General features: G+C 41.9%; 1 protein-coding gene across 5 annotated transcripts in view; it reads right to left on the bottom strand.

Annotated features, from left to right (window-relative positions):
* The window catches only part of LRRC7 (leucine rich repeat containing 7), a 119,585-nt gene that overhangs the window by 55,061 nt on the left and 50,231 nt on the right, over nucleotides 1–14,293 (bottom strand). For 4 of the 5 annotated variants that reach the window (XM_069981415.1, XM_069981417.1, XM_069981418.1 and 1 more), the window contains exons 8-11: nucleotides 11,407–11,481; nucleotides 9,681–9,825; nucleotides 8,226–8,298; nucleotides 695–824 (exon numbers count right to left, since the gene is read on the bottom strand). In XM_069981415.1, coding sequence (XP_069837516.1) covers nucleotides 695–824; nucleotides 8,226–8,298; nucleotides 9,681–9,825; nucleotides 11,407–11,481 — 423 coding nt within the window. Of the gene's footprint in view, nucleotides 1–694; nucleotides 825–8,225; nucleotides 8,299–9,680; nucleotides 9,826–11,406; nucleotides 11,482–14,293 lie in introns of those variants that run through there. The other variant, XM_069981419.1, reaches the window with a different exon arrangement.

Raw genomic sequence — 14,293 nt, 5'->3', positions numbered from 1 at the left:
CAGCAAAAAAAAACAAAATCTTTCAAATTAACATAGAAATAAAGTAACATAGTTAATAAGGTTGAAAGAAGACAAGAGGCCATCAGGTGGTAAATTACTAATTTGTAATGTATTTCTGTTAAAAAATCCCAAGTCTTCCAGTACTTATTACTAATCAGCTGCTGTATGTCCTGCAGGAAGTGGTGTATTCTTTCTGACCCAGTCTGACACAGTGCTCTCTGCTGCCTTCTCTGTCCATGTCAGGAACTGTGCAGAGCAGTAGAAAATCCCCATAGAAAACCTCTCCTGCTCTGGACAGTTCCTGACATGGACAGAGGTGGCAGCAGAGAGCACTGTGTCAGACTGGAAAGAATACACCACTTCCTGCAGGACATACTGCAGCAGCTGATAAGTACTGGAAGACTGGCGATTTTTTTAATGGAAGTAAATTACAAATCTCTGGCACTTTTTTCCACCACTTGATTTGAAATATTTTTTTTTTTCAAATAATGACCAACAGTTACAATTAAACAATGCTTCAATTCGTAAGACCGTTGGTAATGGTACATATCCCAAAATAGAACTTTAAACTTTTCCAAAATTTTTCAAGACAGGACTATTTTTTAAAATGTAATTGCAATGTACTGAAAAGTGGAAGCCATCATAGCTCCAACTCAATGTCTATTGCTGGCAGCCAATTTTATCCTCTTCTCACCTCCCGGGGGAGTTCTGTCAGGAAGTTCTCATCCACGGCCATTGTGCGCAGGCTGTGCAGGTATCCGATGGTGGGGGGCAAACTCTCCAGTTCATTACAACTGCAATCAAATTCTTCTAACAAAGATAAACTGAAAGTTTAGAAAGAGATTTATTCAGCAAATCCTAAGGCAATAACCCACTTCAACACATATCACCAGACGCCACAGATAGATGAACCACGGACGGAGGGAGCTTCATTGATTCGACACTTATCTGGCCAACAATGAATGGCATTGCCTCCTACATCTAAAGTATAAGAACAACCTTACGTAACGTGCCTGAGAAAGGATTTATATATTCTGTGCAGAAACAGCGCCACCCTTGTGTACAGGCTGTGTCTGGTATTGCAGTTCAGCCTCAGAATACTAAAGGGGAAGCTATTATTATGGTAATGTAAACAAGTGGGTTTAAAGGGTTATACAGAATTAGGAAAAAAAAACACAGCTTGTTTGTAGTATTCTAATTCACCTCCATTCACTTCAGTGAATCTGAGGCTGCTGAACCTACACCCAAACTAAGGCGCTACACCCTACACTCAAAAAGTGGTGCTGTTTCTGAAAGAAAGTGGCCATGCTTTCCTGAGCCTAGATAACCCGTTTAAAGGGGTAGTTCACAAAATTTTCTTTTAAATCATCTGGTCCCAGGAAGTGCCAGAGATTTGTAATTTACTTCTATTAAAAAATCTCAAGTCTTCCAGTACATATCAGCTGCTGTATGTAGAGCAGGAAGTGGTGCATTCTTTCCAGTCTGACACAGTGCTCTCTGCTGCCATCTCTGTCCATGTTAGGGACTGTTCAGAGCAGCAGCAAAACCTCCCTGCTCTCCAGACTGGAAAGAATATTTCAGTTCCTGCAGGACATTCAGCGGATGAAAAGTACTGGAAAACGAGATTTTTTTAATAGAACAAAATTAAAAATCCCTGGCACTTTCTGGCACCAGTTGATTTAAAAGATTTTTTTTTCTTTGTAAACTACCCCTTTAATTCAATAAAATTATTCTATTGGAGGTTAAACTGGGTTCAAATATGTCTAGAGATCCACAGCCACAGTAGATGGGGATACTGGATGAATTGCACCTGGCACTCCGTTCAATGCCTTATGCTAAGTTTACACGGAGCGATAATTCGCCCGATCGTACGATTAACGATTTTGAAGTAACGATTTTTTTTTTAGAACGATCAGCGTTTAGACTGTACGATATATCGTACAGAAAATTCGTTTGGCGATCGCTTAAGCCTATCTCACACATCAGGGAAAATCAGTGAACAACTGTTTACACGGAATGATCGGCGAATTTTTTGCGAATGACGAACGACGATTTAAGAACCTGTTAAAAGATCAAAATGAACGATTTTTCGATCGTTTGCCGCGTTTACACGTACGATTATCGTTCGAATTTGATCGTTTGCCCGATAATCGCTCCGTGTAAACCCAGCATAATGGTGCCTTTACACAGAGAGATTTATCTGACAGATTTTTTAAGCCAAAGCCAGGCATGGATTTGAAAATAGGAGAGATCTCAGTCTTTCCTTTATGACCTGTTCTTTGTTTATAGTCTGTTCCTGGCTTTGGCTTCAATTCTTTGGCAGATAATCTGTCAAATCTTCCTGTGTAAATACACCCTTATAATGCTGCGTTTACACGTAACGATTATCGTGCGAATTTGCGTGATAACGATCTAATTCGAACAATAATCGTGGCGATCGGAGCGGTGGGGTGGCGATCGGAGCAGCGGGGGTGGCGATCGGGGCGGCGCAGGGGGCTTCGGGGGGGCGGGCTGCGGGCGCACAATCGCAAAACGATTTTTCCGTACGATATATCGTAGTGCCTAAACGCTGATTGTTATAAAAAAAAATTGTTACTTTAAAAACGTTAATCGTACGATCGGGCCAATAATCGCCTCGTGTAAACTTAGCATTATGGTACGTTTACACGTAACGATTATGGGAAGAATTTTCGCGATAACGTTTGAATTCAATCGCAAAAAATTCGCCGATCGCTCTGTGTAAACAGTCGTCGCGCGATAGTCCGGCCGCGCGCCGCCCGGCCCCCGCTCGCAGCCCTGGTTCGATCGCCACCCCCGCCGCCCTGATCGCCACCCCCGCTCCGATCGCCACCCCCGCCGCCGCTCCGATCGCCCCCCGCTCCGATCGCCCCCACCGCCGCGGCCAAGAGCATACGTTACCTGCTCCGTGTAGCAGGTCTTCCGACATCCCCTCTTCCCTCTTCAGTGCATTCATTGGCTGAAGAGATGAGCCGGGAGTTTCAAACGGCTCCCCTTCAGCCAATCAGTGCTGAAGAGGAGCACTGATTGGCTGAAGAGGAGCCGTTTGAAATTCCCGGCTCATCTCTTCAGCCAATCAATGCGCGGAGCAGGTAATGTATGCTCTTGGCTGCGGCGGTGGGGGCGATCAGGGCGGCGGCGGCGATCGGAGCGGGTGGGGCGATCGGAGCGGTGGCCGGGGGGCGATCGGAGCAGCGAGCGTGGCAATCAGAGCGGCGGGGGTGGCGATCGGGGTGGCGCAGGGGGCTGCAGGGAGGGGGCGGGCTGCGAGCGGGCCGGGCTGCGGGCGCGCGATCGCAAAACCATTTTTCTGTACGATATATCGTACCGTCTAAACGCTGATCGTTATAAAGATTATCAGACAGATTTTGGCTTGAAAGATCTGTCAGATAAATCTCTCTGTGTAAACGCACCATTAGAATGAGCCGTCATAGTTGGGTCCAGCTGTATGTAACATTTTTTGATCCAGTACAACCATGTAGGAGGGAAACTGTGTTGGATCACTAGACATAGGTAAACTCAACTTTATTGTAAGAAAAGTCCCTCACATAGACATGGACATCATCTAATGCAGTAAACATGTTGTAATACTCCCTCTCTCCTGTGGTGGTGCTGCAGGGAAACTAAACACTTGCTGTTAAGATCCCAATCAGATTGCAGCTGATCAGTGGGATTTCCAGTAACAGAATAGCATGTGATCAGTTTATTTTTTAACAAAAAGGAGTAGTATTTAACCTTTGGCTCTCCGGCTGTTTGGAAACTACAGCTCCCAGCATGCCACTGTCAGGGTGTACAAGTGGAAAACCATAGGATAAAAATCCTCATCCTTAACCATATAAAAGATGGCTGTATATTTCCTTTTCTAACTCTATATAATACTCTTCATAAAGGAGGGATCCAAGAAGATCTCTTAAAGTGTCACTGTACTTTATAAGGATTTGAGCAGATAACAGGGTTAAGCTACTGGCTCACCCGCTGAGCGACTATTATTACACTGTGCCGCCATGATGACTAATGCATCCGTTCATATATCCACCGGTTTATTATAGTCAGAGTACAGTATATTACATATTGTGCTCAGGGTATATTATACTCTATGGAGTTTACATATAAAAACAGACGGAAGACAGTATAGGCCTTTTTGAAACTTTTAGATCATATATATACAGTATTGGGGAGATTTATCAAACATGGTGTAAAGTGAGACTGGCTCAGTCGCCCCTAGCAACCAATCAGATTCCACCTTTTATTCCTCACGGACTCTTTGGAAAATGAAAGGTGGAATCTGATTGGTTGCTAGGGGCAACTGAGCCTGTTTCACTTTACACCATGTTTGATAAATCTTCCCCTATATGTGTATGTATATATATATGTTATTTTAATTGGGATTACGGCTGCATGGAACATAAGTAGAGCCATGATAACAAGCAGAGATCACACACATATAGAATTATGCAGCAGGATAACACAGGAATATGACATTACTAAATGAAAGAAACATATATATCACAAACAACAACAACAACAACAACAAGTCCATATAGGCAAATAGGGGAATAATAACAAGGAAACATCCACACAGTCTCTATAGGGGGAGGAGCACTTATTTTCCAATCTGACTTCGATAACACTCAAAGCCCCAAATGCAAAAGCAATTCAAGTCCCATCAAAGCATAAAAAAAAAAAAGAATCCGCTGTGACCTTATATCAAATAGAGGGCTTCTTGAGAATTTCTCTCATGGCATCTGGGAAGAATAAGCAGTCATGTTGTGGTGACGCACAGATTCCCATCCATCCATCCATCTATCTATCTATCTATCTATCTATCTATCTATCTATCTATCTATCTATCTATCTATCTATCTCCTATCTATCTATCTATCCATTATCTATCTCCTATCTATCTATCTATCTATCTATCTATCTATCTATCTATCTATCTATCTCCTATCTATCTATCTATCTATCTATCTATCTAACTATCTCCTATCTATCTATCTATCTATCTATCTATCTATCCATCTATCTCCTATCTATCTATCTATCTATCTATCTCCTATCTATCTATCTATCTATCTATCTATCTATCTATCTCCTATCTATCTATCTATCTATCTATCTATCTATCTATCTATCTATCCATCTATCTCCTATCTATCTATCCATCCATCTATCTCCTATCTATCTATCTATCTATCTATCTATCTATCTATCTATCTCCTATCTATCTATCTATCTATCTATCTATCTCCTATCTATCTATCTATCTATCTATCTATCTATCTCCTATCTATCTATCTATCTATCTATCTATCTATCTATCTCCTATCTATCTATCTATCTATCTATCTATCTATCTATCTATCTCCTATCTATCTATCTATCTATCTATCTATCTATCTATCTATCTATCTCCTATCTATCTATCTATCTATCTATCTCCTATCTATCTATCTATCTATCTATCTATCTATCTATCTATCTATCTATCTACCTACAACAAGGGCTGTATATATATCTTGTTAGCGATGTCTGTGCATCCCTTGCCCTAGTGTAAAATAATAAACCTTCTGACCTTCAGAGCTGTTCTCTACCATGGAGGCAGGGAAGGAGCAGTCTGTAGGCGAAGGAGAAGCAGGAAACTTTCAGCCCTGTCCCCTGCTCATCCCTCCAGCTGTACTCTGCATACTGTATATGTGCAGCTTGGCTGCTGCTCTCTTGTGTAAGTAAGTGTGTCTGCATGTGATGTCTGTTCAGTTTGGATGTGATGTTGTATAATAAGTGTTTATTGTGTATGTAGCTTGTGTGTGTGTGTGTGTGTGTGTGCAGTATGTATCTTTGGTGTATATGTGTGGGAAGTATGTTAGTATGTGCCATATGCATGTCATGTGTATATGTGTGTAGTATCTAGTTATCATGTGTATATAAGTGTGTAGTAATTATTTTGTGTATATGTGTGTGCTGTACCAGTTATGTACTCTCCAGTTTTATGTATAAATGTGTGCAGTGGAAATGGCATGTGTATATGTGTGTATGTGTGTAGAGTATGCCTGTCATGTGTATATGTGTGTGAAGTATATGTGTGTACAGTATGCATGTCATGTGTATATGTGTGTATGTGTGTACAGTATGCATGTCATGTGTATATGTGTGTGTATGTATGTACAGTATGCATGTCATGTGTATATGTGTGTATGTGTGTACAGTATGCATGTCATGTGTATATGTGTGTATGTGTGTACAGTATGCATGTCATGTGTATATGTGTGTGTATGTATGTACAGTATGCATGTCATGTGTGTATGTGTGTACAGTATGCATGTCATGTGTATATGTGTGTACAGTATGCATGTCATGTGTATATGTGTGTATGTGTGTACAGTATGCATGTCATGTGTATATGTGTGTATGTGTGTAGAGTATGCATGTCATGTGTATATGTGTGTATGTGTGTACAGTATGCATGTCATGTGTATATGTGTGTGTATGTATGTACAGTATGCATGTCATGTGTATATGTGTGTATGTGTGTACAGTATGCATGTCATGTGTATATGTGTGTATGTGTGTAGAGTATGCATGTCATGTGTATATGTGTGTATGTGTGTACAGTATGCATTTCATGTGTATATGTGTGTATGTGTGTAGAGTATGCATGTCATGTGTATATGTGTGTATGTGTGTACAGTATGCATATCATGTGTATATGTGTGTGAAGTATATGTGTGTACAGTATGCATGTCATGTGTATATGTGTGTATGTGTGTACAGTATGCATGTCATGTGTATATGTGTGTATGTGTGTACAGTATGCATGTCATGTGTATATGTGTGTATGTGTGTAGAGTATGCATGTCATGTGTATATGTGTACAGTATGCATGTCATGTGTATATGTGTGTATGTGTGTACAGTATGCATGTCATGTGTATATGTGTGTATGTGTGTACAGTATGCATGTCATGTGTATATGTGTGTGAAGTATATGTGTGTACAGTATGCATGTCATGTGTGTATGTGTGTGTAGTAGTAGTCATGTGTATATCTGTGTGCAGTATACATGTTATGTCTATGTGTGTGAGGTATATGTGTGTATGTGTACAGTATGCATGCCATGTGAATATATGTGTGTGAGGTATGTGTATATCTGTGTGCAGTATACGTGTTGTGTATATGTGTGTGTAGTAGTAGTCATGTGTATATCTGTGTGCAGTATACATGTAGTGTCTATGTGTGTGAGGTATGAATGTGTCAGTACATTAGGGAAGATGGTGCGGTGGTTTATGTATATCCGCAGCCTGTGATCTTAGTGACTGCCATGTCCTTACACTTCTATCACTGACATGAGCATCAGTGCTATCAGGAGGCCACAGGAAAACACTTTACCTCGTCCGTCCTCTTAGTGTTTTACTGATATTTAAGGGAAACTCTAGTCTTCTAACCTGCTGTTATGTTCCCATAGAGCCGGGATGCTGAAGATAAAGGTAATTTTCTTACCTTTATTCTCAGTGTCCCAATTTTTTTTGCAAATCTTGACTTTATTCTATGTGCATATAAGGTGGCTTGGTACACGGTGGGGGTACTGATCAGCAGACTGCTCTGCCCCTCTCGCCCCAGTGCACCAAACCACCATGTTTCATTCGTTTGTACAGAAGGAAGGTGGTCCATCAGCAGTAATTCCTCTGGTGGGCCCCGTATACTCCAGTCCAACACTTCACATATCTGCCATCACTGAGAGGCTGCATTGCATTTCCAGCCACAAGAGGCCTCATTACCCATGACCCAGCACAGTCCATCAGCATTCGTTCTCCCAGCTCCCTCCCAAGTAACGTCATTCATGCTCCGGAGATCTGGGTGAACAAATGCCATGGAAATGCGCTTGGTCAGGTGAGTATGTTCATCCGAGGGGGGCCTGTACAATTTCTTGCTATGGGGCCCCATGATTCCTAGCTACGCCCCTGGACACCGGAGAGCAAGTACACCTAGCAATGCACACCTGGAAGCTGATGATTATTAGGCTGGAATACATGACAACGATCAGCTGATGATTGATGACTGTCTATATTACACGGAGCGATCATCTGCCGAATCGGCCTGATTTGGCAGAATATCCCTCCGTGTAATAGGGTCCAAACTCTTACGTTAACAAGTCATCTCCAAAAGAAAGAAGATAAGAAGAGTGATGGAGGGAGGGTCCTTTATACTCACTTGCCAATTGTATTTGGTAGTGCTACAAGTTGATTGTCATCTATTTTCAGAGTTGTGAGTTTTTTCAGCAGACCTGTTAAAGTAAAACAATAGATTTTAAGAAAAAGCTGCAAAGAAAGAGAGAAGAGAGGTGAAAGAATGGGTGAGGTGAGGAGAGAAGAGAACAGGGAATGGGTGAGGAGAGAAGAAAACAGAGAATGGGTGAGGAGAGAAGAAAACAGGGAATGGGTGAGGAGAGAAGAGAAGAGAACAGGGAATGGGTGAGGAGAGAACAGGGAATGGGTAAGGAGAGAAGAGAACAGGGAATGGGTGAGGAGAGAACAGGGAATGGGTGAGGAGAGAACAGGGAATAGGTGAGGAGAGAACAGGCAATGGGTGAGGAGAGAAGAGAACAGGCAATGGGTGAGGAGAGAACAGGCAATGGGTGAGGAGAGAACAGGCAATGGGTGAGGAGAGAACAGGCACTGGGTGAGGAGAGAACAGGCAATGGGTGAGGAGAGAACAGGCAATGGGTGAGGAGAGAACAGGCAATGGGTGAGGAGAGAACAGGCAATGGGTGAGGAGAGAACAGGCAATGGGTGAGGAGAGAACAGGCAATGGGTGAGGAGAGAAGAAAACAGGGAATGGGTGAGGAGAGAACAGGGAATGGGTGAGGAGAGAACAGGGAATGGGTGAAGGGAGAACAGGGAATGGGTGAGGAGAGAAGAGAACAGGGAATGGGTGAGGAGAGAACAGGGAATGGGTGAGGAGAGAACAGGGAATGGGTGAGGAGAGAACAGGGAATGGGTGAGGAGAGAACAGGGAATGGGTGAGGAGAGAACAGGGAATGGGTGAGGAGAGAAGAGAACAGGGAATGGGTGAGGAGAGAACAGGGAATGGGTGAGGAGAGAACAGGGAATGGGTGAGGAGAGAACAGGGAATGGGTGAGGAGAGAACAGGGAATGGGTGAGAAGAGAAGAAAACAGGGAATAGGTGAGGAGAGAACAGGGAATAGGTGAGGAGAGAACAGGGAATGGGTGAGGAGAGAACAGGTAATGGGTGAGGAGAGAACAGGGAATGGGTAAGGAGAGAACAGGGAATGGGTGAGGGGAGAACAGGGAATGGGTGAGGAGAGAAGAGAACAGGGAATGGGTGAGGGGAGAACAGGGAATGGGTGTGGAGAGAAGAGAACAGGGAATGGGTGTGGAGAGGAGAGAACAGGGAATGGGTGAGGAGAGGAGAGAACAGGGAATGGGTGAGGGGAGAACAGGGAATGGGTGAGGAGAGAAGAGAACAGGGAATGGGTGAGGAGAGAACAGGGAATGGGTGAGGGGAGAACAGGGAATGGGTGAGGAGAGAAGAGAACAGGGAATGGGTGTGGAGAGAAGAGAACAGGGAATGGATGTGGAGAGGAGAGAACAGGGAATGGGTGAGGAGAGGAGAGAACAGGGAATGGCTGCAGAATTCTGTTCTTACCTAATGAGTCAGGCAAGTGCTGCAATAAATTGGAGGAAAGGAGAAGATCTTCCAAGGACTCGCACCCGGATATCTCCATTTCTATGCTCTCAATCCGATTCTTGGACATGTCCAGGTAGATGAGCTGTTTCAGTTTTCCTATAGACTTGTTACACACATAGAATTTCTTTAGCCGGCTATAGATCTGCTCAGTACAAAGCAGGACTGGGCAACTGCGGTCCTCCAGCCGTACTACAATTCCCATCATGCCTAGACACTTGTAGCTTTCAGTTTTGGCTTGGACTGTCCTGCATGATGGGATTTGCAACAGTTGGAGGGCCACAGTTGCCCAGCTCTCGTATAGAGTCACATTTATAGACTGATCCGATAGGTCCCTATAGGTAACTTCTAAGCTTTCCTCTGCCCCATATTTCATACATTTGCCCCATTATTTCTGCTTTCCTATATAAAGGACAACATTAGGAATGGTGGCCAACAGGGACAATAGTGCTTCCAGTTTGTACAATGTCCTCTGTGGCTCATGTGAATGAATAACATACTCCCTAACATCGGAAACCCAAACCTGGAGCCTACTGTACTATAATGGAGTGTTCCTCTGCAGAGTCCCTGTGATGGGTAATACTGATGCAGGTAAATGTGATGTGAACTGAGGCTCCAAAACTCTGAAGTAAAGGTGAACCAAGCCCAATCTGTATATATACCATTCCATGATAAAGAAAGCAGCGTAATATATATAGATAAATAATAGTAATGTATGGAAAAGCATGTAGGAGGCTGGGCAAATGGATTGTATAGCACATAGTAAATCATGGATTGTTAGAAAAAACACTTTCTGTGATACATGAGAGAAGATAGATAGATAGATAGATAATAGATAGATCATGAACGTAGCTACCATAGAGGCAGGGTAGGCAGTTGCTATGGGGCCCGTGCAGGGGGGGGGGGGCCCAGAGGAGAAGGTAAGAGTGTGTGTCCTTCTGCTTAACCACTTATGTATTGCAGTGTGTAAGTGACCCAATGTTTACTTACATGCTGCAACACAAAAAAAGGGTTAACAAGCAGAAGACAGAGATCTCTGTTTCACTGCTCTGATAACCCCTGACCTCTGTTCTCCAGCTAGCAATCAAGTAGGAAAGGAAAATGTGCAGAGCTCCTTGCAGAGGTCAGGGGTTATCAGTACACCAGAAGTAAAGCGGATATATATATATATATATATATATATATATATACACACACATACACAGTGCTTTGTGTTGTGCTTAGGGGAGGGAAGCCCCTTCAATTTTTTTGCTATGGGGCCCCATGAATTCTAGCTACGCCCCTGAGATAGATAGATAGTTAAGTATATATACATGAGCTTGCCTTTATCCTCATTTCAATATTATTACGTGATTTGTATGATATAATTTTGTTCTTTTCTATATAGGCAGTAAGACAAATCTCAGGACTCTCCGTGCAGCCGATATAATGAAGCGGACGATCTCTAATAAGACTGAACCTGTACATTTCTTTCAGCACCATTTCCCTTTCACAATAAGAAAATTAGGTCAAAAAGTTAATCCACAGTCCATTAAAGAGGCGGCAGAAGCTTCCACTGTGTCAGCCGCGTTTCGTGCTGCGCTTGTCCTGCGCTAGTCATGCGAGGATTTTCCACTTGTATCACATCCCATCTAAAAACCCAACACCCAGCACCCAAACCCATAAGAGCAGAGTGTAAAGTGATTACCCCCGGCAGCGTCTGCAGAGAATTGTTATCTATCCACAACTCCTTCAAATTCTGTATTTGTTCAAGGCCCTCGGGCTGTAAGAGATGAGAGATGGCGGTATTACATGTTATATACAGCCCATCCTAATAAACTTATCCAGTGCACACACTATAAAGCACATCTCTATACCCAGTAGTGTCAGCACCATAATAACATGTACAGGAGCTGAGAATGTCACCCAACACAACACATCACATCTTACAGGTAACATAACGTCTCTATTCTCACATCCCTCTGCTGCATTATAACAGGTTTATTTCTGTAAACTGTACCATACACTTACTGATAAGTATATAGGCTTTATTTAAATTATTTATAAAGGATGTCTATAGAAAGGATTGTTATAATCATGTCTTATACAGTGGGTAGTATTATAGTAGTTATATTCTTGTATATAGGAGCAGTATTATAGTAGTTATATGTCGTTTGGGAGCAGCCTTCCCCGCCGGTGGTGCTGGCTGGGTTTTGGTGGGGCTTTTTGGGTCTGGTCCTGTGACATTGGGGTTGCAGGGCCGTTCCATGGCCTCCCTTCCCTGCATGTGCACGCTTTGCGGGGTTGGCGGTTGCTGACCGACACGGTGTGGAGTTAGCGTAGGGACCCGTGTGGACCAGAGGACCTGCGCGGTGGTACACGGGGCAATATGGCTTGATCAATTCATATACAGACACTCTGGTGTTGATTTTTAATATAGGCCTAGCGGCATTAGTATCAGCCATAGATGGGATGTGCAGCCGTTCCACTCTCTCCAGTTCGTATTATAGTAGTTATATTCTTGTATATAGGTGCAGTATTATAGTAGTTATATTCTTGTATATAGGAGGCAGTATTATAGTAGTTATACTCTTGTATATAGGGGCAGTATTATAGTAGTTATATTCTTGTATATAGGAGCAGTATTATAGTAGTTATATTCTTGTATATAGGAGCAGTATTATAGTAGTTATATTCCTGTATATAGGAGCAGTATTATAGTAGTTATATTCTTGTATATAGGAGCTGTATTATAGTAGGTATATCCTTGTACATAGGAGCAGTATTATAGTAGTTATATTCCTGTATATAGGGGCAGTATTATAGTAGTTATATTCCTGTATAAAGGGAGCAGTATTATAGTAGTTATATATTTTTGTATATAGGAGCAGTATTATAGTAGGTATATCCTTGTACATAGGAGCAGTATTATAGTAGTTATATTCCTGTATATAGGGGCAGTATTATAGTAGTTATATTCCTGTATAAAGGGAGCAGTATTATAGTAGTTATATATTTTTGTATATAGGAGCAGTATTATAGTAGGTATATCCTTGTACATAGGAGCAGTATTATAGTAGTTATATTCCTGTATATAGGGGCAGTATTATAGTAGTTATATTCCTGTATAAAGGGAGCAGTATTATAGTAGTTATATATTTTTGTATATAGGAGCAGTATTATAGTAGGTATATCCTTGTACATAGGAGCAGTATTAGCAGTTTCTTTTTTTTCTCCCACACTGACCTAACAATCCATACTGATAGTATCTTACTCCGGAGACAAATTAAGAATAATAATAGTAATAATAATAATAACAATAATACATTGCTTCTTTAACCCCTTAATGACGGAGCCAGTTTACATTTTTGCACTTTCGTTTTTTCCTCCTTGTGTTTAAAAGTCCATAGCGCTTGCATATTTTCACCTACAGACCTACATGAGCCCTTATTTTTTGGGACACCATTTGTACATAGCAACTACAGACTTAATTTTTGCATAAAATATGCTGAGAAACCAGAAAAAAAAATATATGTGCAGTGAAATTGAAAAAAAAAACAACAAAAACCGGTGCAATTCTTTTTATTTTGAGGGGTTTTGTGTTCATGCCGTTCGCCCTATGGTGAAACTGACATGTTAGCTATGTTTCTCAAGTCAATATGATTACAACGATATGCAACTTGCATAACTTTTATTTTATTTAATGGCTTTTAAAAAATTAAAACCTTTAAAAAAAAAACTAAACTAAAAGAATTGCTCTATTTCCTTCCTTATAAAACTTTTATTGTTTGGTCTATGGGGCTGTGTGAGGAGTGATTTTTTGCACCATGATCTGTTCTTTCTTTCGGTACCTTGTTCGTATATATGCAACATTTTGATCACTTTTTATTACATTTTTCCTGGATTTGATGTAAACAAAAATGTGCAATTTTGCACTTTGGTGGGTTTTTGCACTTACGCCGTTTACTGTGCAAGATCAGGAATTTGATAATTTAATAGTTCGGACGATTACGCATGCGGCGATACTAAATATGTTAATTTTTTTTATTTATAAAATGGGAAAAGGGGGTGATTATAACTTTTATTAGAGGAGGGGATTTTCTTGTTTACTAATAAAAACACTTTTTTTCACATACAGTAATTAGAAGCCCCCTGGGGGACTTCTATATACACAGCACTGATCCCCCTGGGGGACTTCTATATACACAGCACTAATCCCCCTGGGGGACTTCTATATACACAGCACTGATCTCCCATTGAGATCAATGCTGTGTATATAATAGAGCACTGAACCTTCAGATCAGTGCTCTATTACTCTGGTATGCAGCAGACCAGATACATTAATTGCCGAACCGGGATCAGCGTCATTCAGACGCTCAGCCCCGGCCTGCTCAGTACAAGGGATTCCCCCCTCCGCGACACGATCCCCCCACTAGACACCAGGAATAGGGGAGCAAGCACTATTTAAATGCAGCTGTCAGCTTTGACAGCTGCATTTAGATAGTTAATTAGCCGGCAGTGGCGATCGGCTGCGGCGGCTAATACCCGCGGTCCCCGGCTGCTTATTTTGGTTGAGTGCGAGGTAACACAGGCCC

The sequence above is a fragment of the Dendropsophus ebraccatus genome, chromosome 8 (assembly GCF_027789765.1).
Source record: "Dendropsophus ebraccatus isolate aDenEbr1 chromosome 8, aDenEbr1.pat, whole genome shotgun sequence".
Taxonomy (NCBI): Eukaryota; Metazoa; Chordata; class Amphibia; order Anura; family Hylidae; genus Dendropsophus; species Dendropsophus ebraccatus.
This window is presented reverse-complemented; position numbering and strand designations above follow the sequence as displayed.